Consider the following 25,376-nt stretch of genomic DNA (forward strand, 5'->3'; position numbering starts at 1 on the left):
GCAGGCTACTGCCAAATTAGCTTATGTTATACACAGGTCTTTAGCTTCTTCATTGTGAAGAACATCATCATAATTTACTTCTATCAAAATGAAAAAGATCACCAGGGATAATGAAAACCTGGATCTACAGGTCCCTTGGCAAAATTGTTTGTTTGATGCTCTGCTAAATAGAGAAGATAATATCATTATTTAGAGCATTTAGTGTAGGAAACATTCTCGCACTAGAAAATATATGAAATCATTGCAAGTCAGACCAGTGAAATTTTAAAAGCTGATTCTAACTGTTTCTGGACGACCCATATGGAACATGCCAGTTCTCTTTCAATTGAAATCATTTTGTTATTAGCAAAAAAAGGACACAGCAGTCATTCAAGACTATTTCAGCAGCTGGTATTAATAATAATATTAGACCATGTTTTTTGATGTTCTGTAAAATAGAACAGGGATAAGCATGTGAAATCATTATTGGCATGAGGTGAAACTAGTCTTGTGTTTCACACATTTAACTTCAGTGAGTTATCGCAATACTGGGCATTGTGCTTTGCATAAATATTTGATCATATCAGCTCATTTCCGTAGGATTTTTATCAACTTGACCCCCACCACAGATATATGCATGTACATGTACATGTAAGTCGTAAATGGCACAGTGAGAACTATATTGATTTTGCAACAAGTTTACTATTAATTTAATATTTTTTGCCATGCATGGCTTGAGTAACATTCTAAGGAAAATTGGACTCTGAGTACATGTCTGACATCTACTGTCATTTCAATATTGTCATATAGTTATTTCATATTGTTCTAGAGTTTATACTGTTTTCAAGCAACAAATCGGAAACATTACAGATACAAAAAACAGATAAATATTATTATATATTATATTATATAATATTTTCAGGCTTTCAATGTTGGTATGGGTGTGGAATTATAATGGGATTACGGTATGAAATTCTGTATTACTGCATTAAGTACACTACAAGCCGTTGTGATTATTGTTAAATTAAAGAAACTACATATAATTTCTACATAGACAACACAAGCTAAGGTTCGTTTACTAGAAACAAATAGGTCAGTGAATTGCAAGATAATAAATACCATGGTGCACAACTGATCTGATGAGCAAAAATTTCTGTGACTGAGACGTTCGAGGGATAATTCGTGTTTCCTTTCAGAAATATTTCGAGAAAATGTGGGCTGGTGGTCGCTATCTGCATTTTAAAGCTGAAATTAACCAGGCGTGTCAAGTGTTAGAGACCAGGCTCCCACTGTCTGATTATATTTTGGCCCACAATACATTTCGATCTCGATATTCTTTCGTTCCCGATGCATTTTGGGGTTGGGAGAGCCGCTGTCCCTAAATGGCATATAGGTTAGACCGACAGGTCTCAAAAACCGCTGATTGGCTGGGGACTTTTTTTAAGGACGCGTGCGCAGAACCTTGACCGCTGACTTACTGCGGGGATTGGAAGCGCGATCGAGTGGCCATTGAACGGTAGTTTGTGTGAACTACGTTTGATTGTGCTCTTTTCACCACAAGTTGGTGCTTTTTGCTTGGCCAGTTTGTCAGCATACTTGCAGTTTTATTAATGGTTATTTATGAAGAAAGACTGGGTTGTCGAGGATGAGCATAAAATCAATGGATTGCAGTTGATGTTTACCGACAACGACGATGTTAGCCTGCGCTTGGAGGAGCACAGCAAATTCGGCGCGAAATTCTGCTACATCCTTGCACTAGTTTCTGTTTGGGATTTGTGTATAATGGAAGGATCTCTTGTGGATTCGTTTCCTTTTAAATTCTACCCTGGTCCCAGAGGTTTTTCTTGATTTTACTTTTCGCGAAGCGGCGAACACGAGTCGCGAAGTGGCGAGAAAGAAAAACCTCGTTTTTCTTTCTCGCCGCTTCGCGATTCGTGTATTCACCACTTCGCGGCTCTCTCGTAGCTCTCTCGTGCGGAGAAAAATCAAGAAAAATCTCTGGGACCAGGGTATGTAAATTCAGAAGCGCTCCGCAAATTTTGCTTGCATTGATGTCATCAACCTTTTTCCTGTAATCGATCATCGAACTTGTCATCCTCTCGATTCTCTGATTCTCTATTTGAGCTTTCTTCTGGTTCGTCGTCGTCTTCATCTCCATTGTTTTTGTTTTCTTCATGCTGAGCTGTCATTGGCGTACACCTCAGCTCATACAGTAAAAGTCAAGAATAAGAAATTGGTAAGCAGAATTCTGTATACATACAGTTAAATAACTTACATTGTACAACTTTCAAAAATAATAGTTCATTATATCATGTCCACTTCACAATACATGTTTGTGATGTTTCCACCTTTCAATAAAATTCCATACCAGTGGCCATAGCACCTGACCATGCAATGTCTTCATTACTTAGGAATTCGAAAACGGAAAAAACCAGGAGATTATTAACCATAATTATTTTGACAATTTTTTTTGAAGTTTTTCTTGAGTTAATTTCAACAATTTACCACAGGTTGAATGATTCTGTTACAGTTTTGAGGCAATTTATTGCTTCTAAAGCCTCCTCTTTTGAAAATTTCATTTTCCTACACAGTTACAAAATTAGCTACCTTCTAAAATTAGAGTGAAGGATTTCAATCTTTTTCCCTGTGAAAACTTCAAGGTGGTTCTGAAAATTATGTGCCATACCTTAGCAGCACAAACCATTTCATGTCTTGTGTCATGCTAAATTCTTAAAGCACACTGCATTTTATACAAACTTAGATTACTTTCATTCCTTAAAACTTTTTTCAGCATTTGACCAGTTGAACTCTTTGAATTGCAGAGGGAGATGTTGAAGGAAGTTTTGGCAGTGATAATTTCCTCTTTCAACGGATACAACACCAAGGAGATGCTGAATGTCAATAGCCCCTTGACAAGGGCGGACTGTGCCACCCTCCATGGTCACGTGAACATTGCGGTGACTCTTAGTGATATCATCTCCCAAATCAACTACTTCCATGTTGTTGTGACTTTGTACATCCACAACTGCAGTGCACATATGCCAAGTGGTACTTGCTACGGAACTTGTGGACCAGATAGTGCTTGGCATGCAAAAAAATGTCTTCCTTGATGAAGAGCGTGAACTTTCTATTCTGCAAATTTTGGGTGAAACACTGTACATTTCTGCTCTCGGAGTATACAGTAACACTGAAACTTCTATCATAACTCTTATTGGTATTACCTCCTTGTATTAATGCAAAGTAGACTCATCTTCTGTCTACGATCATTGATTGGACAATAATTTTGTTATGATCCACGACAAATTTTTCTGTTTTCTAAGTTGGGCACAAAGTGGAAATACCAAAAAATTGCTGGCTCAGACTAACTAATTTAATTCCAGTTGATGATTATTAGCAACATGTGATCTCACATTTATTGCCTCCCCTATTAAACAAATGTTGTTTTTGTACTTCTGTCTTCTTGTCTGTCAACCAAGGTCTTTTCATAGTTAAGTAGTGGCTGTGGGTGGCAGCTGAACCCAAGAACCATGTACACATCAGTGAACTGTGACTGGCTCCTTTCATTTTGAGATTTGAGCCATTTGCCCTCTGGATTGGAGAGTTCTTCTAGCACGAACACAAACACAAAAAGATGTTATGCCAGATATCCCTGGTAAAATGCTAAGTAAACATGTTGTCTCTGAACTACTGTAGATACATGTATTTTGCAACTGACCAAACAGTCCAGCAGAATGCTGATCACAGAAAGTTTCCATTTCAGTCAGATCATAGAGGTGTTTACCACCCTTGTGTATAGTGCTTGGTCAGTGCTCTGTGAAACTGCTGAACATGTTTGCCAAATTCTGGTTCTGCCACAAACGTTCACAACATTTTAAAGGAGCTCAGTCACGGTTTGCACATATTGAAAAATTTAGCCTCAATTTTTCAAATTCGTTGTTTGTAATCCATGTTAATCTTCTCCATCCTTAGCCATCCTTGTTCCTTTATGGTTTATCATTATCTCTTTGGTGTTTTTCTATCTTATTCAACTGTTATTTTCAGGTTTCCTACCATTTAAAGGTAATTTTGTATGTGGCCAAAATTACTCAAAATACCGTGACTGAGCTCCTTTAATTTCTACCTGTATTAACAGTTGAGTACAGTCAAGGATAATATTATCTTTATACCTTCATTAAACATGGGTTAGCACTTCAACCCTTTTGTTGTTTATTAGCTCTGATGCATGCTCAAATATAGTTAAAATTTGTAATGAGCCTTGACTACAGAGTGATGGTTGACTCTAGGGGGAAAGGTTTATAATGATCCCATTCTCAAACTGCAGCTTCTTTTGGATTTTGCAAAAACTGACTTATTTGTGTGTTTTCAATTTCAAATAAGAAATTAAATTTACATGTTTGGTCACAATTTTTTTTTTCACTTGAATGGAATGGTTGGGGCAGAGAATGGTGATGCACAACTTGCCAGTCAAAATAGGGTTTTAGTTACTTTGTTTTCTCCAGTAACTTTGCACTGACTTGTTCAAGCTCCTCAACTACATTGTGTATGCTTTCATGTTGTAATCTGGCGACATTTAAGTTAGCATTCTGCTGAATGATTTAAAAGGTCTAATGTAATTATTTTGATGCTATACCTGTATACCTGTGGGGAAACCAGATTTGATAATGATTGGTATTTTTTCATTCTTTTATTTTCTTACAGACATTTTCATTGAATGATACATTTTTTTCTGACATTCAGATTCATGAAGTAATTTTTTTTTCACTTTAAATCCTAAATATTGTTTTTTGGGTTTTATATTCCAACAATACTTGGATCACACATTGACCCAGGAGTGCTTTATAAATCTGGCTCTCTGTTTTTATTAAAAATCAATAAGTTGAGTCTTTTAGGTTGAGTTGTGTCAACTAGTAAAGCATTTTCTGTATGTTAAACTTTTGGTACTGATGCTGGAAAGCCCTTTTTAGGGATGCTCCGTAAAGTAAACGCAGGTATTGTATGCTGCAAGATAATTTTTCTTTATTGCTTCAAAAACAAAAGAAACCATTACAATGCCCTGATTAGAAGCCAGTGAAGTGCTTAATATGCTACCAACCTTGCATCCTACTACGGTGTACGATTATTTTTAATTCTGAGAAGTAAGGTTGAATATAAGCTTATGTACCTACCTATTTCGGCGAAATATAATGTTTGCTACAAACTATTCGCTCCTGTGCGTCTGCTTGAATTAACTTAAGCTTTAGTGTTTGTTACAAATGCTCGGGTTTAAAGAAAGCTAAATCGCTGTGGTCCAGGCTCTCGAACACTGTAATGAGATGTTAGGGGTACTTTAGTCAGCCTCCCTCAACAGGTATCACCAGCGGAACTTTGCGGAAAGCAACAAGTTGTCTCGTTTAATACTTTTCCGTGAATTTTCATTTGGCCGAAAGAACAGAAAAATACCCTCCTCTAATTCATTTCATTAACAGCGATCTGATCGAGTAATCCTTTTCTTTACCGCCTCGAAGGGCCCGTTGTCCCTTGGCGCATATTATTGATTTCCACAAAAAGTACAACAAGATCTAAAAGAAATCCAGTTGCTTGTTTTGAGTTAGGTAAGCCAAATTTTTCAAAGCGGATGCACCTTGAAATGGCGGGAAAAATTCGACAGCTAACCGTGACGCTGAGAAGAAAGACTACAACTCCATCTTGATATTCTAAACAAATCCTATTTTATTTCACATGAACAAAGAGAGGCGTGCAATACACTACAATAGAGCATTGATTAAATGACGGCAATTACAATCATGATGGTATTTAACACGAAAGGAACGCCTAATGAGAAAACAACTTGTCTCTACTCACAGAGTCACTTTTTGCATCCGCTCGGACGAGGTCTTGCCGTCAGATTGCCATTAATCCAGCCATTATTCATCGTTAAAGAGCTTCACTGAGCTGCTCCTTTCGGTTTACAACCATATAATGCCTTTGGGAAGTGTTTTCTCAAAACCATGGAAACGAAAAAAAAGTCATTTTTGATATTTCCTTGCGGAAGAAACAACGATAACGTAGTCCAAATCTCAAGCTTAACAAACACTGGGCTGTCTTAACAAACGAAAAAATCAGAGTCCAGTTTCTCTTCCACCAGTAGCGAACGTTAACACAAGGGGGAACCAGGTAAGGGTGAATATTCTGTAGAAAATGACCGCCGATCTCACTAAACACAATGCCAAGGCAAACTAGAAACGTCGAAGGCGTAATTCAACCGATTATGGAAGTTTGAATAAATGTATGAGCAGCCTGATGAAAGGCTGAATTACGTGGCGAAATCTTATTCGTCGTCCGCCATTTTGAAACATTTGAAGGCGGGAACTGAGTGCGCATGCTCAGCGGTTTTTGAGACCTGTCGGTTAGACCGAGGTTAGACCAATGCTTAGACCAATGCTTAGACCAATGCTTAGACCAACACAGCGGTCAAACGTCGGGCATGCGCAAATGGGTACATATTTTGGCAGCCGCGCGCCAATTTCCCGCGCAAAAATTTGAAGGAAAACATGGGAAACAACAGGTGTCACGCAAAATTTACGAAAAAAATTGAAAAGTTCACAGAAATCTGTAAAAGGAAAAGAAAGCAGGTAAAAGGAAAACTTAAGACTTTTCAGACACAAAGTTTACTAAGTTACCGGTATTCTTTTGATTTACCATTTTGTTTTGAGCTTTACCAAAATAGTTTATAAGTCTTGAAAACCCGTGTCATGCTACGAGCCGACGGCGTAGTATATTTTTATTTGTCTTTATTAAGCATACGATGCGTGACGCCGGAAACGGTCGACAAACGGTGTGTAAAAGAAGGAAAAATGGCAGAAGAAAAAGACAATTGCAGTGATTCAGCTTTGCTCAGACGAGTTGGAAAAATTTTGGTAAGGACTGTGGGGATTCTTTCCGGATCCTGGATTTGTTTGAAGCACAGGAGCGAGATGAATCGAAACGACAAACGATGTTCATATGCATGTCCATCGTCATGGGGGCATAGCTGGCCAAAATACCGATCCCAAACCGCCTGTACCTGGTCTTTGACCAGGTGGGAAAATCTTTTCTAAACTATAAACCTGGGAAAAACTGGTGCACTAAATGCAAAGTCCAGGCGAACAAAAAATTCAAGGAGCACGGAAAATACATACCGCGGAAAAGAAAGACCTGCAACAAGTAGAAGGTAGAACAATTTTTAACTCTTATTTCTGTTAGCTCTCGTTGTACAGGCTAAAACATAAACAAATATATAAATAACGAGGAAAATGTCATTTATAGGATACCGATGACCCACGAAAAGAACAATGTCATGAAAACATTTTGGCCGCCTTTTAGTTGCTCGATTGCTCTCACATGCGCAGACGTTTGACCGCTATGTTTGCTTAGACCCGAGATGCCATCTTTTGCTATGTAACCTGGCCTGCGTCAGAAATGTAAGCAAAACTGACTTCTTTACGGTCGAACTCGACTTTTAGTCATGAAAAATGGACTTATTTGACATCAAACCAAGGCTAGGAGTATTAAGAAGTGATTGTCTGAAAGATAAGTCTTCTGTTGTGCAAGTGAAACAGTCAAACCAAGTGAAGCGTACCCCTCAAGATTACAATAATGAATTGATTATTTGAATATTGAACTCGCTAGTCTAAATTGACTTTTTTGAACATTTAATCCATTAGCCGTATTCTTGGGACGACTAGTGGGTTCAATTTTCCAATAATCAATTCACTATTCCGAGTTACATATTAAAATACGCGTTCATCCTGTGTATCTTGAGTTACAGTGGCCAGATTAAGCCTGATATTACATGTTGCAGCGAAAGGGTTCAAATTCACGTGATCAAATTCATCGACAACGTCTACCGTCTACGAATGCGTACGAGCGAAAACAACTTCCGGTGCCTCGCCGCCTAACGCATAACAATTTTCATTTTTATTCCACCTTGTCTCCGCAACATTTAGATTTGAGTTCAATTAAGAAGCGAGATCTCCGAGAACTGGAAGCTATGGCAAGAGAAATATTGTAATAATTACTTGGTTTGCAGCGGTAAAGCCCCGATCGAGTATCAGTTCGCCATGTTCAAGGACGATATTGATGACGATGGCCTATATAAAGTGTTCAAAGCCTTCTATACTGAAGAAGAAGATGCAAACGATTGCCGTGTAGTAATGGGGAAGATGAAAAGGTATTGCATCGGCGAAGCAACGACATTGTTTCAGCAGGAGAGAAAAACTTCCTACCGAAACGCTCGACAACTGTATCGCTGAATAAAAAAGAAACTTGGCAAAGAGCTGGGCAAAGAGTTTTTACACGATACTCTCATCTGCGTTCGATTGGTCTTGGGATAAAACATGAGCAAAGCACAAAGCAGCCACTTAGGCTGACAGACTCCGGTCGTTAAACAAGTGTATCGACCTTCCAGCATCCGAGATGCAAATTTAGTGATCTTAACAATGACGATGGCGGCGTCGAGGACAACGTCTTGTAAAATTGAATTTGTCCAGGATGCCTATGGCTCTCAAACCTCGCTCAGGCTAAATATGTAATGACAGCGTTCAATGCTAAATGGAAATACGAAAAATTAGCAGTTCGATTCGACTCATCGTTGGCGTTCGCGGTCATTTTGCGTTGTTGTTTTGCAGAGGACAGCTATGAAATGTTTAAAGGTTTACTTAACACACTTGTACAGCCTTTCTTTTTCTCATTAAGCCTTTTGTTTGGTGGTGCTCACTGACGCGAAAGAAAACCGCAAAAAAAAAAAAAAAAAAATGACCGCGCGAAATCCTACATTATCATGCATGGCATGTCATTCGGGCCAAATCTCGGATGTCTCTCTCGCAGACCGGAAGTGTTAGTCCAAAAATTATTAAGGAGATACGTTTGTCAGTCTACGCCGAAGATAAAACGAAAGATAATGTTTATTTCTGCAGAGGTTATTCAGTATTTGTAGCTAAACGATCAATAACTCTGAAGTATCTGTTGGATGATACTTGTCCTTGTATTTTTCGTACAACTCTTTAAGATCTTCTATGTATCGCGAGTGGAGTTTGTCGATTTCTTCTTGGCTTGGATTAGCAACTTTGCACACAGGAATAGGCGATCCCACTGTCAAGGTAAGATAGAACAAAAAACAACAATATGCGATAAATGATGCCCTATAAGGGAGTTTACAGAAAACGGGATATTTCAGAAAAAAAATCAATATGGAATATTCAGAACAGATGTGCCGGAATATCAAGAAGGAAAAATATAAATAATCCTGATCTTCTGAAGAGCTTGGCCATCAATATCTCCCTTTTTTCGAATCTCGAGCATGATCTCAGAACTCTGCCGAAAGCGTTAACAATAGTTTATTTACAGATGACTAAAGCGTGCGTATGAGGAATTGTGTGGAGCGATCTATAGGAGTTTGTATGGATTTGAAATTCGATCGAAAACACGAAGTCTAGCCTGTCCATAGACCCTCTATTTTGAGCCCGTCGAGATCGCAAGCTTAGCTTAGTTCATCCAAGCACGAACGCACGGTCCTATAGAGCTGCATAAAAACTCGGATAGTTTTGGCTTTAATTGGTCACAACCCCTATGCTAATAGGTCAGTGAATTCCCGGGAGGAAACGCCCATATAAAAACGACTGGGGTCCATGCTCGTCGAAAATTTTGAAAAGAACCCCTAACAGGTACCAAGGTTCTATTTTGTGGGTGTGGCTTAACATTTTCTTCACCCCTAAGAGGTAGCAAATCTAAAACAACACATTATCTCCTGTCATATTTTTTTCGGCTCAATACCTGTAGAAGGTGCCACAACAGCTCCCGCTGTGGACCTGTTGAGGATGAACACCCTAAGAGTTACCAAAACTGCTTTTTTAACCTCTAAAATGTACGACGAGCACCCCCTTCCTTGTTATATGGGAGTTCCCACCGGGATGAACAACCTCGTTCCCAGGGTCTCTCATCTTACCGCCCCCTGGAGGGCTGAAATTGTGGAACTTCAGATCTGGAGGATAGATGGCACGAGTTTATATGCGATTTAGCTTGAAATCTGAAAACGAACCTTTGAAGGAAAGGCCGCGGAATCGCAAAACTTGGAAAGGATAACATAACAAAGCTCGCTTTTATGGCATGGGCTCCTGGCTTTAATGAAAAATTAAGGCTGTACACCGTTGCCGGGAATTAAAATCAGCCAGGAATGTAATGGCACACGTGAAACGCTCGACCTACCTACAACGTGGATTGGAGATCGTCTCGGCAGCATACAAGCTCCCCAACAATAACAAAATCCACTCTGGGTTTTGGATCGAAGCCAGCGCTGAAATCGTGAAAATCGAGAGTAGTAACCGCCACCAAAAATATGAAACAGATTGTTCTGTCCAAAGGCAAAAACAGGAACAAGTTCACATCTGCAAAGAACAGAAAAGCACAGTGTGTAAATCACGTCAAAAAGCTGTTTAGAGGAAGTTAGCTGTTTAGGAGAAGGCGTTATACGAGATTGCTTAGATTGCCCTTTGATTGTAAATAGACGTGGAAAAGCTGAGAAATAAGTGCATGTACTTAAGTCGTAGCAAATTTAACGTTAGTTTCAGAACAGTTAACAAACATTTGCGCGCACAAGATGGCAAAGCTTTACAATGATCCGTTAAGACCTCATATGCGCCCCATGCCACAACGAGAACGGATGATGTAAAGCGCATCTGATTTTTCGGGTCGAATCTCAGACAACTCTCTCGCCACAAAATCTCATACAAACCCAGTCTGTAACGCCAGTTTAATAAATCCCTTGCGACGTTTTAGTGTCAGCACGTAGCTATCAAAGCGAGTGTCAAGTATCTCTGCTGCTCCGCCCACAACGATGACAACAGAGTGCCCCGCCCCTTTTTGTGTCAGCGTGTATTCCAAGCTTGGACGTGTCACGTCAATCACACCCAGGCTCATGAGAACGTCACGGTATAGCCAAGCCGTCAAAAGACCTGTGAAGGTAACAACCACTGTGTAATTATTGCAATGATAGTTCCTTTTACTCTGTTTAATCGGATTAACCTACAGGAGGAAGACCCATGCATGCGTTTCCCGTTTCTACTTTTGTCTTTTTACATTTGCACTCTTCAATTTGACAAAAAATTATCAACTTCTATCAATATTGGGCAATACAGAAAAATCTTCTCCCTCAAATGAGTTTGGAAACACAAAAATACCATTAAACTACTTCTACGACCTCACCGAACCACAGGGGCGGATGGGCTCCTAACACTATTTCTTTATACACTACTGCTGCCCCCAACGCTGCTACTGCTACTGCTCCTGCTACTGCTACTGCTACTGCTACTGCTACTGCTACTGCTACTGCTACTGCTACTGCTAATGCTACTGCTACTGCTACTGCTACTGTCACTTATTCTGTTACTGCCACTGCCAATGAATACTGCTGCCACTGGCACCACTGAATGCTGCTGCTACCACTTTTACTGCTACCGGTACTGCTACTGGCACTGCCACGGCCACCGCTACTACTACCACTGCTGCCACTGGCCGCTTCTGCCTCTGCCACTGAATGCTGCTGCTACTACGTTTGCCGCTACAGGTACTACTGCTGCCACTGCCAATGCCACTTCTACTGCCCCTACTGCTGGCCTCTACTACTGCCACTGCCACTGCTACTACTGACTTCTTTTGTCAATGCCATTGCTACTACTCTGCTACTGCTACAGCTGATTCTAATGCTACATGTCATGCCAATCCGATCCATGATCCATTTACTCGAACGCCAGTATGCCAATACCGATTTTACTCCGTAATCGTACCTATAACTAAATTCTCGATCGTGATTGGTTCTCCGCGCGCCTATTTGTCACGTAATCGGTGCTCGCCATTCGCACGTCAATTACGCGCGCTTTAATGGCTTTTCCTATAGTTTTTAAAACATACGTAGAAAGCGCTATCGACTTTTTCGCTCAAACGAAGCTCTCAAAATACTTTTTTTAATTTAGAGATTTGTTATAGATACGATTAATTAGTAACTGGACCTCGTGACAGCCTGAATATGCGACAAAGGTCGACTTGAGGGAAGTCTATTCAGGGAGTGATCTTGCTCGTAATTTCAAATCGGTCTGGCGCTCGTCCGAGTTTAAAGTAACTCGCGCGAATACTGCCTGAATAATATTTATGCGACACGAGGTCAATTACTATTACAAATCAGTTCATTATTGTAATGATTTCATACAAAAGAAAGAATAAAGCAATAAGTTTCATAGAATATAAGAAATAATGCAGTACCTAAAACAACGATGTTTTTTCGATAACACTGGGAGGGGATGTTAGATTCGACAAGTCGGGACAAATATATGCTAAATATAATAAGTCAAATGAAGAAATTTTAAATTTATAGCGACCGCGAAAAAGCATTTTAAAGAATATCGCAAATATCGTGAGCGCTGCTAGTTTTCTCACTTGAGTGAACTGACAGATGCGGTATAATCCCAGGGAACTTTTCACTAAATCCACAAGCCTCTGTATTCAACGCCATTGATACTCCCTCGGTAAATATACCATGGGGATGATAGCCTAAGATGTAGTTCTTCTGAGGATCAAGTTCGCTCGTCTTGACGAGAGTGATCGGGAAATAATCGCTTATGTACTTGAAAACAGAAAGCCGCCTTGTGAAGTTCCTTAGAAGGTCTCTTCCCCCTCGTTCGGGAGTTTTCCACTCCACAAGATACATCCATGATAAATACAAAAGTACAAACGGCCATAGAGGAGTATAAAAGAACAACAGAGATAGCGTGACCATGCCGAGAAGATGCATTCCTCCTAAGAAACCCACCACGTACAGAAGCGTGACACTGGCTGTTTGCAGGATGTAGTTAACAAACGACATGTCTGCGATTTTGAACGAGAAACAGCGATCGATAAATACAGTGTATTTACTCTCCTCTGTCGTGTATGATTTTCGTAAAAGCGGAAAACTGGTTACGTCATGTGTACGTCATTCGCACAAGTCACAGTGCTAAGAACAGCTGTAACATGGGAAAGTGGCATCAGTGGAATCACAGAGCCATAGCTAAGTTTTGCTCTTCAAGAAGATGTAGTTAACGTGTTTAATTTCACCGACTTTTTCGTATTTTTCACCATGTTATTGGTTAGTAAAGCCAGTCTCGGATCGTCACGCAACGTTTTTCGTTTCGTGACAATAACAGCTGGACTTCAGTTTTTATTTTCAGCGGAGTTCCCCATGGCAGCTGGAGGACAAGGAAGTCAAGATGGCGGTCGAATCTGTGAAGATAGAAGCGGATGCATATATGGTCTGTTTAACGCATGCATTGACTACTGAAAGAGAAGAAGTCATGGGCCTGTTAATTGGAGAGGTATTTTGTTGTTATTACATTACATTTTTAGGGCTTGCTACCGTAAAAAAAAAATGATAAATAAAAACCATTTTCTTCAAATAAACCGAAAGAATTGTAGACTCTGACATACATACATACATCATTTATTTGTTTACGCAGGTCGGTATATAGGCAGCATAAGCTGATGTGGACCTGCGGTTAATTATACGATTTGACCGTATTATGATCAGCCGTTCTTATGTGATGTGTTGTAAAAAGAAAAGTTGGAAGCTATAAGAGCCTAAAAAATATATTTGTCGTAAAAGTCTGGTAATCCTGCAAGGAACAAGGGTTAGTTTCACCCTAAACTTATTAATCGCAATTATCGCCCATGTAATTGTCAGAGTCTACAATTCTTGCTCCACCCACTGATTCCACTTATGTCTGTGGTTCTTGTCACCGCATCTGCCGATCACGAATCGCGCTCCAAAGCCATCTCAGAAAATGTTTAAGGAAATGTACAATTACTAACACACGCTAAAATTATGGACTAGATTGTCCGATAATGCCAATACAATATATAACTAAGCTAATGTGTTTTCTATCGTTTGATGTACTTGTGCAAAGTTATTAATTATGCTTTCATCCCATTGAATGTAGGAATCTACATTGATCTCCACATCTTTATACAGTATAGTGGAGCACTATTATAATCCGGTTGAGAAATTGAACTCAATCGAACACAATCAAACTCCACGGATTGAGTCTGATTGGGTTTGACATATTGAAGGAAATCAAACGTCAACCTTTGTGTGAATTTGATTTCCAAACTGATTAAACTCAATCAAGCAGATCGGACCCAATCGTATTTGATCTATTAGACTGTGTTCAAATGAGTTCAGAAACCAAACTCAGTGGAACATAATCCAATGGATTGTGTTTCATTGCGTTCGGTGAGTGAATTTGCTGGAACAAAGATCATGTTATGTGGTCTCAAAAACATGAAAAGCATGTGTTATACCAAAGTAACTTGATCCTCCAAAAACTTGTTATTGATTTTCAACACCAGTTTTACAAAAATCAAGAGTTCAGAACTCAGATATTTGATTGAGTTTGATTGTCCAATTATTTTTGTGAGGGTTTTATTTACTGCTTCAATTATCAAACTCCACAGATAGAGTTTTACTGAGTTCAATTGAAATTCAGTCCGATTGAGCGCAATTGTCAATGCCGGGTATAATGAACCGCTATTTATATAAAAAGTCAAGACTCATTAGGACTCCAGTATCCTTTTCTGCAGAAAAAAGCTACTTACAGTAAAATGTATGGAACAGAAATTATCCTGATATAAGTTAATGAACCTCTGTCATGATGAACCTGTTTTTCAAGACCAGCAGTTCACTATATTGGAGTTTCACAGTAAAAAATGAATTCAGAGTGCTGTATTTTATTTAATTTTTTCTTGCCTTCTAAGAAATGTTTATGCTCCTTTTCTAATTTAGGTTGAGGATGAGAACGTTGCTCACATTTATTCAGTCATAATGCTTCAAAGACTGGACAAACGGAAAGATCGAGTAGAGATTTCTCCAGAACAACTATCAGATGCCTCGACTCAAGCAGAGGTTAAGTGTAGCTGCTGTAAATTTCAAGAAAATGTTTTAATCCAGAGAATATTGAAGTCTAATTAAACTGAAGTTTAATTGTTATGTATTATATCACACACAAGAGAACATGTTTTACCGCATTTCCAAACACCAAGAGGAAAGTGGAAAATACAACACTCAGCAGAGAAACTTTGATGAACTTTGAGTTGTTTGGAGATTTGGTAAAACAGTGTGTTGAGTGTTTGATAATATCTTCACAGCCAAAACTAAACTGACAAGAAAATGGGGAAATAAAATTGTTAAAAGATCAGATATCAAAACACCATCTCAAGGTAAATTAAACTTGATGAATCATTACTGAGTTTGAGAAATAAAAGTTTAAGCCCAGGTGAAAAGGAATTGTGAAAAAAGTGCAAGATTCTCAAGTTTATTTCCTCTTTTTTGTAAAGGTGGTAGAGAACATAAACTGTAGAGTAAGTATTTTTATTTGCTAGATATGATATCCTGTTTATAAGACTTAGTATGGTTTTGTATTTGTTTTTGTTTTTTTTGCGTGTGTTTCACACAAAAAGGCTAATGCAAGCACAACAACATGAAAATTTACTAAAAACGAAAACTTTTGAGCCCTGCACCAACATTTGTATCAATGTGCATGTACTTGTATGGTCATTTCCTGTACAGTATATCCTTATTTAACAGATAATTTTATCATCAGTATTTACCTTTTGGGATCAAAAGCAGTCCCTGTTGAGACCTCCATCTTAACGTTTGTCAGAAATAAACTGATGAATTTAGGAAAATCAATATAAATTAGAAATGATGAGTTAGCTTAAAAGATTGAACATAATGTAATGTTTATTGTTTTTATCCTAACAGAGACTAGGTATGTTGACATCCAAAAAGCGACCCATGAGGGTTATTGGCTGGTATCATTCTCACCCTCACATCACTGTCTGGCCATCACATGTTGGTAAGTTTACAAGGTGTAAATTAAACCAAACTCATGATTTTAATACATTTTGAGCTCTCAAAAAAGTGGTTGTTATTAGAAATAAACCACTGACAATTGCAATATGTGTATCATTGATCAAGTCTTCTTCAGCAGGCAATCTTTTTTTATCTTTACTTCCATATTCTTATTAACCTTCCAACATATGAGGAAATTTGAGTTTTTTACATGTGATTGTTATTTTTTTTCTCTCTTTCTCACAAGACCTTAGGACACAGGCCATGTACCAGGTGATGGATAAAGGGTTTGTAGGACTCATCTTTTCATGTTTCAATACAGACCCCAGCATGGTGAGTTAAGCATACAAGTACACTGTGAGCTGGTCTTTTTCCACTGTCGTCATGGAGTAATAAGTGAAAAAAATATATTTATTTAAGTGTTTTTACTCAACACAGTCATTATATTACCTGGTTAAATTAAATCAGGGCATAATATTTCGTGAGGTATACCCAACAAATGTCATGTGGTAAGGTCAAAATAAGAACAGAGCACAGAATCGCACATAGTTATAATTTAATGGTTTAGAACAGTGCCAGACCACAAAATGAGAAGCCATGGAATCTAAGTCCTACTATAAAGATTATTATCTTAGTTAAGACACCATAGTGCCATAGTCTAACTGCAAATATTTTTGAAATTGGCTTTCCAGTTAAGTTTAAAAGTCATGGAGGCACGGTGGTCTCATGGTTAGTGCACTTGACTCTGGAGAGAGCAATCTGGGTTCGAGCCCTTGCTGGGGACATTGTGTTGTGTTCTTTGACAAGACACTCTACTCTCACAGTGCCTCTCTCCACCCAGGCGTATAAATAGGTACCAACAAATTTAATGCTGGGGGGTAGCCCTGCGATGGACTAGCATCCCATCCAAGGGGGAGTAGAAATACTCCTAGTCACTTCGTGCTACTGAAACAGGGATAAGCTCCGGCCTGATGAGCTACTGTGCTTGGCTCATATGCAGACTTTACCTTACATTAAAAGTCATTGTTTGGCCATTGCAATGTTTCTTTCTGTTAATTGCAATCATTTATACTGTCTACAGATCCCTAATTAAAAGATCCTTAAAGACCTGTATGAGGATCTTTTTAGGTCTGGATGAAGATTTTGTAGTATTCTCATTCAGATCCTCAATGGACTCCTTGATGCTCTTGAATGATCTTGCAATTAAGGTCTTTCAGGTCTCTAGCTAAAAGTACATGATCCTGAACTGGGTCCTATAGCATTTGGAGACGATACATGTAGGATGCTATAGAAAAAACGACCACCATTTATTTTGTATTTTTTCAGAGCGGTCAACTAAAGGTGTATTGTTTCCAATCAGCGAACACAAAGCCCGACGGACTCCCTCCACAGTAAGTACTTTCTCTATGTTACGACCTTACTGTGTCATCACTAGTGGCACATGTGAATATGATGGTCAAGGAGTGTTCCCTTTACTTAATGCTTTAACATTTCCTGGAGTGGCTAATCACACCAGTCTGATTAACTTATTATCATGTCATAAAATGAATGCAAACTTTAACTTTTTGCATTTGTTAAGTTGTGTTTTAAAATTTATCATCATTTGATTTGCTGCTTTAGAAGCAAGAAGAAATCTGGGGCAAGTCTCATGTCACAGTCTCTTTATGGACAGTCAGTGTTTTGTCTTGTCCGTACGAAAGGTTCCACAAGCTACTGCAAGATGAGACTCACCCAGATTTTTTTCTCGTTTGGGAAGTAGCAGATGGAATGTGTGTCAGCCCAATGACTGATGCACTGAACTCTGATAAGGCAGTGTTGGTTCAATCTGGGTTATCCCTGGCCCAGGCTAATCCTCAAAAAAAAAAAGGTGACCCTTTGGTATGATTACCCATAGTTCTTAGTGCACAGACTTTAACAACGCTCATAAAAACATACAGAAAAGTTCAACTAAAATCATCAAACTTGGTGTACACTATGCCCAGGGGTGTTATTGCCATTCTCAGCAGGAGTGCAACTGGTTTTCACAGGCAGGCAAAACTATTTGAACTGCAGAACATTTTTATTGTAAAAACTTTCCACTAGATTGTCGAACCAGCCAGGCAAAATCATCCTCACAGCTGGTCAATTTGCGCAGTGCCTGGCCCTAACAAAACCCTGGTATGCCAATATTGCAAATATTTGGCTTTCCTTGTACTTTATGGACTGTGTTAGGTCTGCATGGTATTTTGGTAAAAATATGTACGGCCACCACCTTTTTTCTTACAGATGATTACACTTGACTCTCATAGTGCCTCTTTTCACCCACAAATGAGGCCAGCCTACTGGTAGCACATCCTGACCAATCTTTGTAGGCTTTAAAATATCTGTGATGTTCTAGCACCCTGGCAAGGGAGAGTTGTAATATTTCTAGTTACTTCATACAGCAAGGACTAGAGTTCTGAGCCATTTGGCTCCCCCAATCCAGTGCAACTGAAACAGACTTATCATTGTTATCGTCAATTTCATGACCATTGAAGCAAGTTACTCATTGTATCAGGTATCAGCGAGCAGATATTGAGCTGCAGATAGTTCATACCGAGGTTTTGTCAGAGGCCACATTGAACAGCTTGTCAGAAATGCCACAGATACTATCAAAGGTGGGAATGCTGACTAACACTATACATGAAGGATAAGCAAATTTTGATGATTTTATTATCGGCTAGCAATCCATACGCATGAAATATATATTTTTTCTTTTTTTATAAAATGAAATGATTGCAGAGTGCTATGTTACTGTAAATACTTCAAATGGACATGATTCAGGATTATAGTGTTTTCAATATTCCTTTTTTAAACATCTAACTCTGCCTTTTGTGTATCTCCACAAAAAGCTACAAATTTGCAGTCGTGTGGAGGATGTACTTCAGTAATTTTAAAATGGCAACCCGACATGATAGAAAAATTATCAGGTCTTGAAATGGAGTATTAAATATTGAATACTGACTAAAAGTATCTTCGATGAATATTCAATATTTCAATTTTCTAATCTAAGAATAATAAGGGACATTTGTGCAGAAAAATAGCTAATGAATGTCAAGCTCTGAAATAGAGAATTATACTTGAGGTTATAATAATTATTTGTTAGTTAGGAATTAGTGGCTGTCTCATTTTTTCCCCCTTAGGAAGAGGAAGAAGCCTATAGAAAAACTTTAAAGTAAGTTGTTAAATGTCTTTGTAGCTCCTTAGTTATTATCACATATGGCACTGGCTGGAAACCCCACCCTAAAATTTTTATTTCCTTAATTATTTATTTTAACCTTTTTTTTTTCCTGTGTCTTTGCCATCCTCATTAATTGTTTTCTGTTTATAATTGCCTCTTTAGTGCTTACATGTACCAACTGTAGTAAATTACAATTTTCTTGTTTTAATTGATAATGCACCGCAATCAATTCAATTTGTTTGTCACTCTGTATGGAGAAGGGATGAAGATGTCATCATTAATTTCTAAGTTAGAGCCTGATAATTACAGGAGAGTGCATTTTATTTACTGAAATATTTTATTTTTTCAGTACCACGGACCTCCTAACAGCCGTTCATAACAGTACAGGTATATGAGAAAGATTTGGAATTGTAATTGAAGGGGCGAGTGCAAAACCATGCTAAGTGACGATTTGGGTGAAAAAAAAAATTTTCGCGAAAAGGCTTGAATTTTTGCATGCGGTCTTCAATGTAATAGAAAAACGCGGCCCTGTATTTTTGTCGCTGGTTTTTGCTTCGTTTTCGAGTTATATCGTATGCAAAAATACTTGGCTTTTCCTAGCCATGTCTTTAGGAGTTTATTTGTTGCACAGCAAACAGGCAGACTGTTTATAGTGTATGAAGTCAAAATCAAATCTCACAGCATATATAGAGCGGAAATCTGGGAACAGATTGTTTACATCGGCTATTGTGACGTGAGCACAACACGTGAATCGATCGAGCGGCAAACGAAATACCATCGAACTAAAAAGAGATGTGCCGCATTAGAGCTCTGTCAACTAATATCTTAAGCATTGTGTTAAAGTACCTTGTGTGCCTGCCTGGTGGTTGAGAGGCATCATAAAGCCTCGATAAACCCGTAAGTCATCAGCACGTTTTAAAGAACCAAAATGTGTTCTGAAACTTCGAAGGTAGCTGATATACCGTAATCGTGTTATCGGCGTTCGAAGTCAGATCGAGCCAGGCAGCAAAGTCCAAGAGCAGTTCTTGCCCAAGAAAAATACCCTCTCGTGAGTTGTGGCCCATTTGCCAAGCGTTGCTAGTGTGAAAGTTTGGAAAGCGAGAACTGGTTTTTGAGTGATAAAATTTGTCTTGTATCGACCGCCATGTTTTCCCGCGCACGAGGTGTAAAGAGCCTTCCCGGCATGCATTGCGATCACGTTCTGCTCGCGTTTCTCGAACTGGTAACTAGATTGTTTCGGCTTTTTTCATTTAAAGATAATAATGGCCAACAAGTAGCGATCGATTGTAACATAGATCTGTGATCCAGGTTGCTTTGATTTTATTTCATATCGGCATGATTTGTAGTGTTTTGAACTTGTGGGATCAGCGGACTTGCAGATGTATGGAGACCCGTACGTTGCGCAGAAGGGTTAATTTGTTAAACTGTTAGGCGGTGCGTGACATAAAGCTATGATCGTGTTTGTCAAAAAATATGTATTTATCTCGTGATTTTTAGCCATTTAAGACGTTGCTGTATTTGGAAAAGTGCTTATTTGATGTTTATTTGTTCAGTGCAGATAGTCATTGTCCCAGATAACCAAAGTAAGTTCCAGATGTTAACACTATTTTCCGGCCGCCATATTTTACCTATTTAAACCTGAAATCAACATTTTTGAGCTTATACGTTGCGTGAAATTAACATTTTGCTGTTTTCTAAGTGAAATCAACATCCTTGCCGTCACGCGTTACGTGAAATCAACATTTTGACCTATTTAGACCTGAAATCGACATTTTTGAGCTTATACGCTGCGTTAAATCAACATTTTTCGGTTTTCTAAGTAAAATCAACATCCTTGCCGTCAAGCGCTAACGTGAAATCAGCATTTTGACCTATTTAGACCTGAAATCAACATTTTTGAGCTTATACGCTGCGTGAAATTAACATTTTGCTGTTTTCTAAGTGAAATCAACATCCTTGCCGTCACGCATTAACGTGAAATCAGCATTTTGACCTATTTAGACCTGAAATCAACATTTTTGAGCTTATACGCTGCGTTAAATCAACATTTTGCTGTTTTCTAAGTGAAATCAACATCCTTGCCGTCAAGCGTTAACGTGAAATCAGCATTTTGACCTATTTAGACCTGAAATCAACATTTTTGAGCTTATACGCTGCGTGAAATTAACATTTTGCTGTTTTCTAAGTGAAATCAACATCCTTGCCGTCACGCGTTAACGTGAAATCAGCATTTTGACCTATTTAGACCTGAAATCAACATTTTTGAGCTTTTACGTTGCGTGAAATTGACATTTTGCTGCTCTCTAAGAGAAATCAACATCCTTGCCGTCGCGCGTTAACATGAGTCAACGTTTTAACCACTTTTGACCGGAAATCAATAAATTTGAGCTTATATAAGTTGCGTGAAATTGACATTTTGCTGGTTTCTAAGTAAAATCAAAGTCCTTGCGGTCGCGGCGGGCCGATCCTTTGTTATAATAAACCGAGGCGAGACTTCGACTTATAACAAAGGCTTGGCTTGGCTTGGCTATTATAACAAAGGGTCGGCTCTGTTTATCATAACAAAGGCCCGGCTTCGTTTATTTGAAGACCTCGGCGGGAAAAGGGCGCTAGGTATTTTAATCAAAAGTGAACTTTGTCGAAAACGCTCCAAATTTCCCATACAGTTTTGTTTAGGTATGTTTAACAATGTCCCGTAGTTTTTCCGCTAAGCTTCGCTTCGTTTTCGAGATATTGCGTATGCAGAAAAACCACTCGGTTTTCCTAGCGGCGTCTTTATAAACGAAGCAAAAACCAGCGACAAAAATACAGGACCACGTTTTTCTATTACATTGAAGACCGCATGCAAAAATTCAAGCCTTTTCGCGAAAATTTTTTTTTTCACCCAAATCGTCACTTAGCATGGTTTTGCACTCACCCCTTCAATTATAGTGTTTGGATAGTATGCACCCTGCATGCTTACAATCTTCACTTCCTTGGCAGTGTTTACTAAAGCCCTATGCCAGCTGATGGAAGTCATGTGTGGTCCACTTCTCCAAACCCTGGAAAACAGACTGCAAGTGAATCTGAAAAGGACAGCTGCGCTAGAAACAGAGAAAGAGACATTGGAGAAAGAAGTGGCCAAGCTAACAGCTGAATTACAGGAATCGACGTGACACACACCCCCTACTGTATTGTGCAATACCGTCATGTTATTTCTCACTGTAATGTCGGCACGAAAAGCGCATTGAAAGACCGAGCAAGTTGCAGCACTAGAACTCGGTAAAGAACAATCCCCGCGTATGAAACAAATACCCAAAAGGTTACACCGAAAGTTGAACGCGCTCTCCCCCTCTCCTGCATTTAAACAAGTAGCAGTGCTTATTTTAATTGATACAACAAGGCGTTTGCTTAAATACAGAATTGATGTTACACTTAACGTAAATCTTGATGCATTATACAAATAGCTTTAACTCGACTAAAAACTCTGATCGTAGACTAAGAACTGTTAAAACATAAACATTGTCAATATCCTCTTTAAGCATACTCCGTCATGTAAATCACAGCGTGTATGTACCGATTATAATCAAAACCAAGTTTTAGAGGCCTAGCGTATTTGAAAATTATTAAAGAATTTTTTTCCCAGTTTTCCTACAAACATACACGTCTAAATCTCTAAAGCTATGTTGTATCGGGAACTACGCTGATGAAATTTGAGAACGGCGTTTTCGCTCTGAAAATGTATCAAATGTTTTCCGTCCACACCACTCCGGAGAAATTTGAAAATGCAACGATCACCCGTCATTTTGGATTTGTGTTTGAGGGAACTCGGCCAGGGAAATCACGCGGTTATCGTAAGCTAGCCGTTTCTGAAAAGCTCCGCTTTTAAAATGTCTTCCGTCCAGACTGAAATGCAGAGCTGGCGTTTTCAAATTCCTCCGGTTTGAAGAACGTTTTCGAAAAGCTTCGTTCGTGACGGATTAGTGTGAACGGTAGGCCTAACCGTAGAAAAAGAAGCTGCGTTTTCAAATTTCTCCGGCGTAGTGTAGACGGGGCCTTAAATTCATACACAGCAGTAGAAATTGGGTTATTGGTTGCTACCAAAACATGTTCTTACATTACTTCAAGGCAGAATCACATAATTGTTGAACAAACCATCTCTACACTATTCATTAAATGAATACATTTTTCCAACGATGTGGAGAAAATGAGAAGAAATATAACGCTACGTTTTCAAATTTCTGCGTTTTCAAATTTGCAAAGTTCGCTGAAGTGAAACACCATGGAATGATACAATCAGCTTTGGTTTCCAATCTAAACGATCCATCTTCGGATCTGGATTTTAGATTGAAATCTTATTTTCGATCGCATTATCTGAATTAAGCTTGGTTAAAAAGATCAACCTTTTTGTTTCTTAGAAAAACTGAGCGGTAGTGATACGTGAATGAGCTAGAACATTGCAAATGGACCTGTACAATTCAAATTATGCTTTTTCACTCCTGGAGCGTTTTTGGCTTCCACGACGGCGAACAAATGAGTCGTGAAATAACACAATGTTACGGCGGTCAGGATGAAAGCCACAAGCATGTGTTTCCTCCATTTCTTCTTCCAAACCCGCACCACAGCGATGTTTAAATATGACATCTGCAGCCAAAACGAGAACGAATTGAAAACGAAATCAATGCTAAGGGCGATGGAAACGCGATAAAAGAACTGCGTGATATAATGCATGTTGTTAGAGGACAGATCGGCAGGATACATGAATTTATACAGCTGGATGAAGCCGACCGCTGCCATTAACGCTGTCGATTCTCCGAGAATCATCTGAATGCTCATGTCTGCGATAAAGCGCATGCTTCTGGGGGTGCGAAATTTATCTGCAGTGGTGATCGTCTCTATGCCGTCTCGTTTAAGTTTTTTGTAAATGTAGTACCACAGATAATCTCGCACGACAATGGTAAGCCTTTCTAGCAAGTCCACAGCGCCGTGGGCGAAGCTCAGCAGAATGAACAGTTCAAGACTTGTGAGCTCTGCTTGCATGACACGGAAAACGATAGCAGACGCGGTGTACAGAACGTTTAACAGGACGTGCGCGTCGCCAGGGTGAATGAAATCGATTCTCTGTGCCGCCAAACGTACGATGACCTTTGGTATAGCTGTTACTAAGGGGAGCGCGCCAGCGATGACAGCTCTGTAGATTTCATTCGCTTCGCCATACAGAGGGACCAGTTTGTACACGAGATAAAAAGTGATAGGGATTCCAAAAGCGAATTGAGCAGTGAGCATTGCAGTAACCTTTAAGGTTTTTCTCATTTTCTTTGATCTCTCGGTTTCGGTGTTTGCCGCTACTTCTCTTCCGATGATTAAACTATTCATAAGCAGAATCGACACAAACAAACCGTTCAGGGGAAACGACATCCAGCGCCTCTTGTAAATTCCGTAAATATGTAGGTAAAGTCTGTAGCAAGTGTCAATGAACGCCCCAAGCAGATTTAGGATCAGGAGATTGAGCTTCTTGATCACATGCCAGCCAAACATCACCAACACGAGAAGAAATGTCCATAATTGAACAAAGTAGGCTTCGGTAGTCGCTGCGGTAACCATCACTGCCTGCGCTTTCTTGGGAAGGGCGGTCCAGTTTGTAGACTGCATATCAAAGCAAAGATCTACGGAATTGAAGTCCAGAATCAATATCAAAATAGCCAGCGAACCAAGCGACACACCGCCACAAATCTGTATCAAAAATGCGTGTTTCACGGCCTTCCAAAGCGACATCCACCATTTTGGCGGTCGAGATTTTTTCCAACCCATTTTGCTGTCGTCTCCCAGAGGTGGGTCGTATTCTTGAAATATCGTGTCATTCTGATCGAACTTTTTGAAATCATCCAAAGGATCCTGGCGTTGTATCAACGGAGCGTTCTCAAGCACTCCCTGTCCCTGATAAGACTGGATTACTCCGGCAGTGAACGTTTCTGTCATGTAAAGAAGCAGGCCTTCGAGCGAAAAGGGAGTCGTCGCCATCTTTCACAAAGAATTCAGCCAAACCGTTTCGTTTTTTTGGTGCGACTACGTTTCTTGCGCCCTCTAAAGATCTCTAAAATGTATAGCAGCGAACTTTAGGGAGACTGGCAAAAGCACGAAGTAAACAGGAAGATCATGGGTGAGCATTCCACTCGAGTCAATTCTCGGGAAAAAAATTAATGGGATAAATTAGAATAAATTACACGCTTCATCTGTAATTTTTCAGAAGTAAACAAGAATGAAAAAAAAAAAATTTCGTCTAGGATTTTTCCGCAAAACATGTCAATCAAAGTTTGTTAATTATCTCTT

The 25,376-nt window shown here is 39.2% G+C and overlaps 3 protein-coding genes and 1 long non-coding RNA gene across 4 annotated transcripts; 2 read left to right on the forward strand and 2 right to left on the reverse strand.

The window, feature by feature from the left end:
* The first annotated feature begins 1,383 nt into the window (after positions 1-1,383).
* On the forward strand, positions 1,384-4,383 carry LOC149108774 (uncharacterized). Its single transcript, XR_016208299.1, has 2 exons — positions 1,384-2,215; positions 2,802-4,383. It is a non-coding gene; the product is annotated as an uncharacterized LOC149108774 (long non-coding RNA).
* Positions 4,384-5,664: 1,281 nt separating this feature from the next.
* Positions 5,665-12,962, reverse strand: LOC149108775 (2-acylglycerol O-acyltransferase 2-like). Its single transcript, XM_089293340.1, has 4 exons — positions 12,424-12,962; positions 10,727-10,946; positions 10,201-10,379; positions 5,665-9,087 (listed from the first exon to the last, which is right to left on the reverse strand). Exons 1-4 carry the CDS (start codon positions 12,848-12,850, stop codon positions 8,933-8,935), a joined length of 981 nt encoding a protein of 326 aa, XP_089149466.1. The 5' UTR covers positions 12,851-12,962; the 3' UTR covers positions 5,665-8,932.
* A 139-nt stretch (positions 12,963-13,101) lies between these two features.
* LOC110044217 (lys-63-specific deubiquitinase BRCC36-like) lies at positions 13,102-22,704 on the forward strand. The gene is made up of 9 exons (XM_089293352.1): positions 13,102-13,337; positions 14,801-14,920; positions 15,779-15,872; positions 16,116-16,201; positions 17,195-17,259; positions 18,405-18,504; positions 19,030-19,061; positions 19,417-19,454; positions 22,050-22,704. Exons 1-9 carry the CDS (start codon positions 13,233-13,235, stop codon positions 22,220-22,222), a joined length of 813 nt encoding a protein of 270 aa, XP_089149478.1. The 5' UTR covers positions 13,102-13,232; the 3' UTR covers positions 22,223-22,704.
* LOC110044226 (uncharacterized) lies at positions 22,405-25,325 on the reverse strand. The gene has a single exon (XM_020749743.2). The coding sequence runs from the start codon at positions 25,065-25,067 to the stop codon at positions 23,496-23,498; it is 1,572 nt and encodes a 523-aa protein (XP_020605402.1). The 5' UTR covers positions 25,068-25,325; the 3' UTR covers positions 22,405-23,495.
* Positions 25,326-25,376: the final 51 nt, after the last annotated feature.

This window comes from Orbicella faveolata, unplaced genomic scaffold, assembly GCF_042242905.1.
Source record: "Orbicella faveolata isolate gen_17 unplaced genomic scaffold, um_ofav_v1 contig_25, whole genome shotgun sequence".
NCBI classification, from domain to species: domain Eukaryota; kingdom Metazoa; phylum Cnidaria; class Anthozoa; order Scleractinia; family Merulinidae; genus Orbicella; species Orbicella faveolata.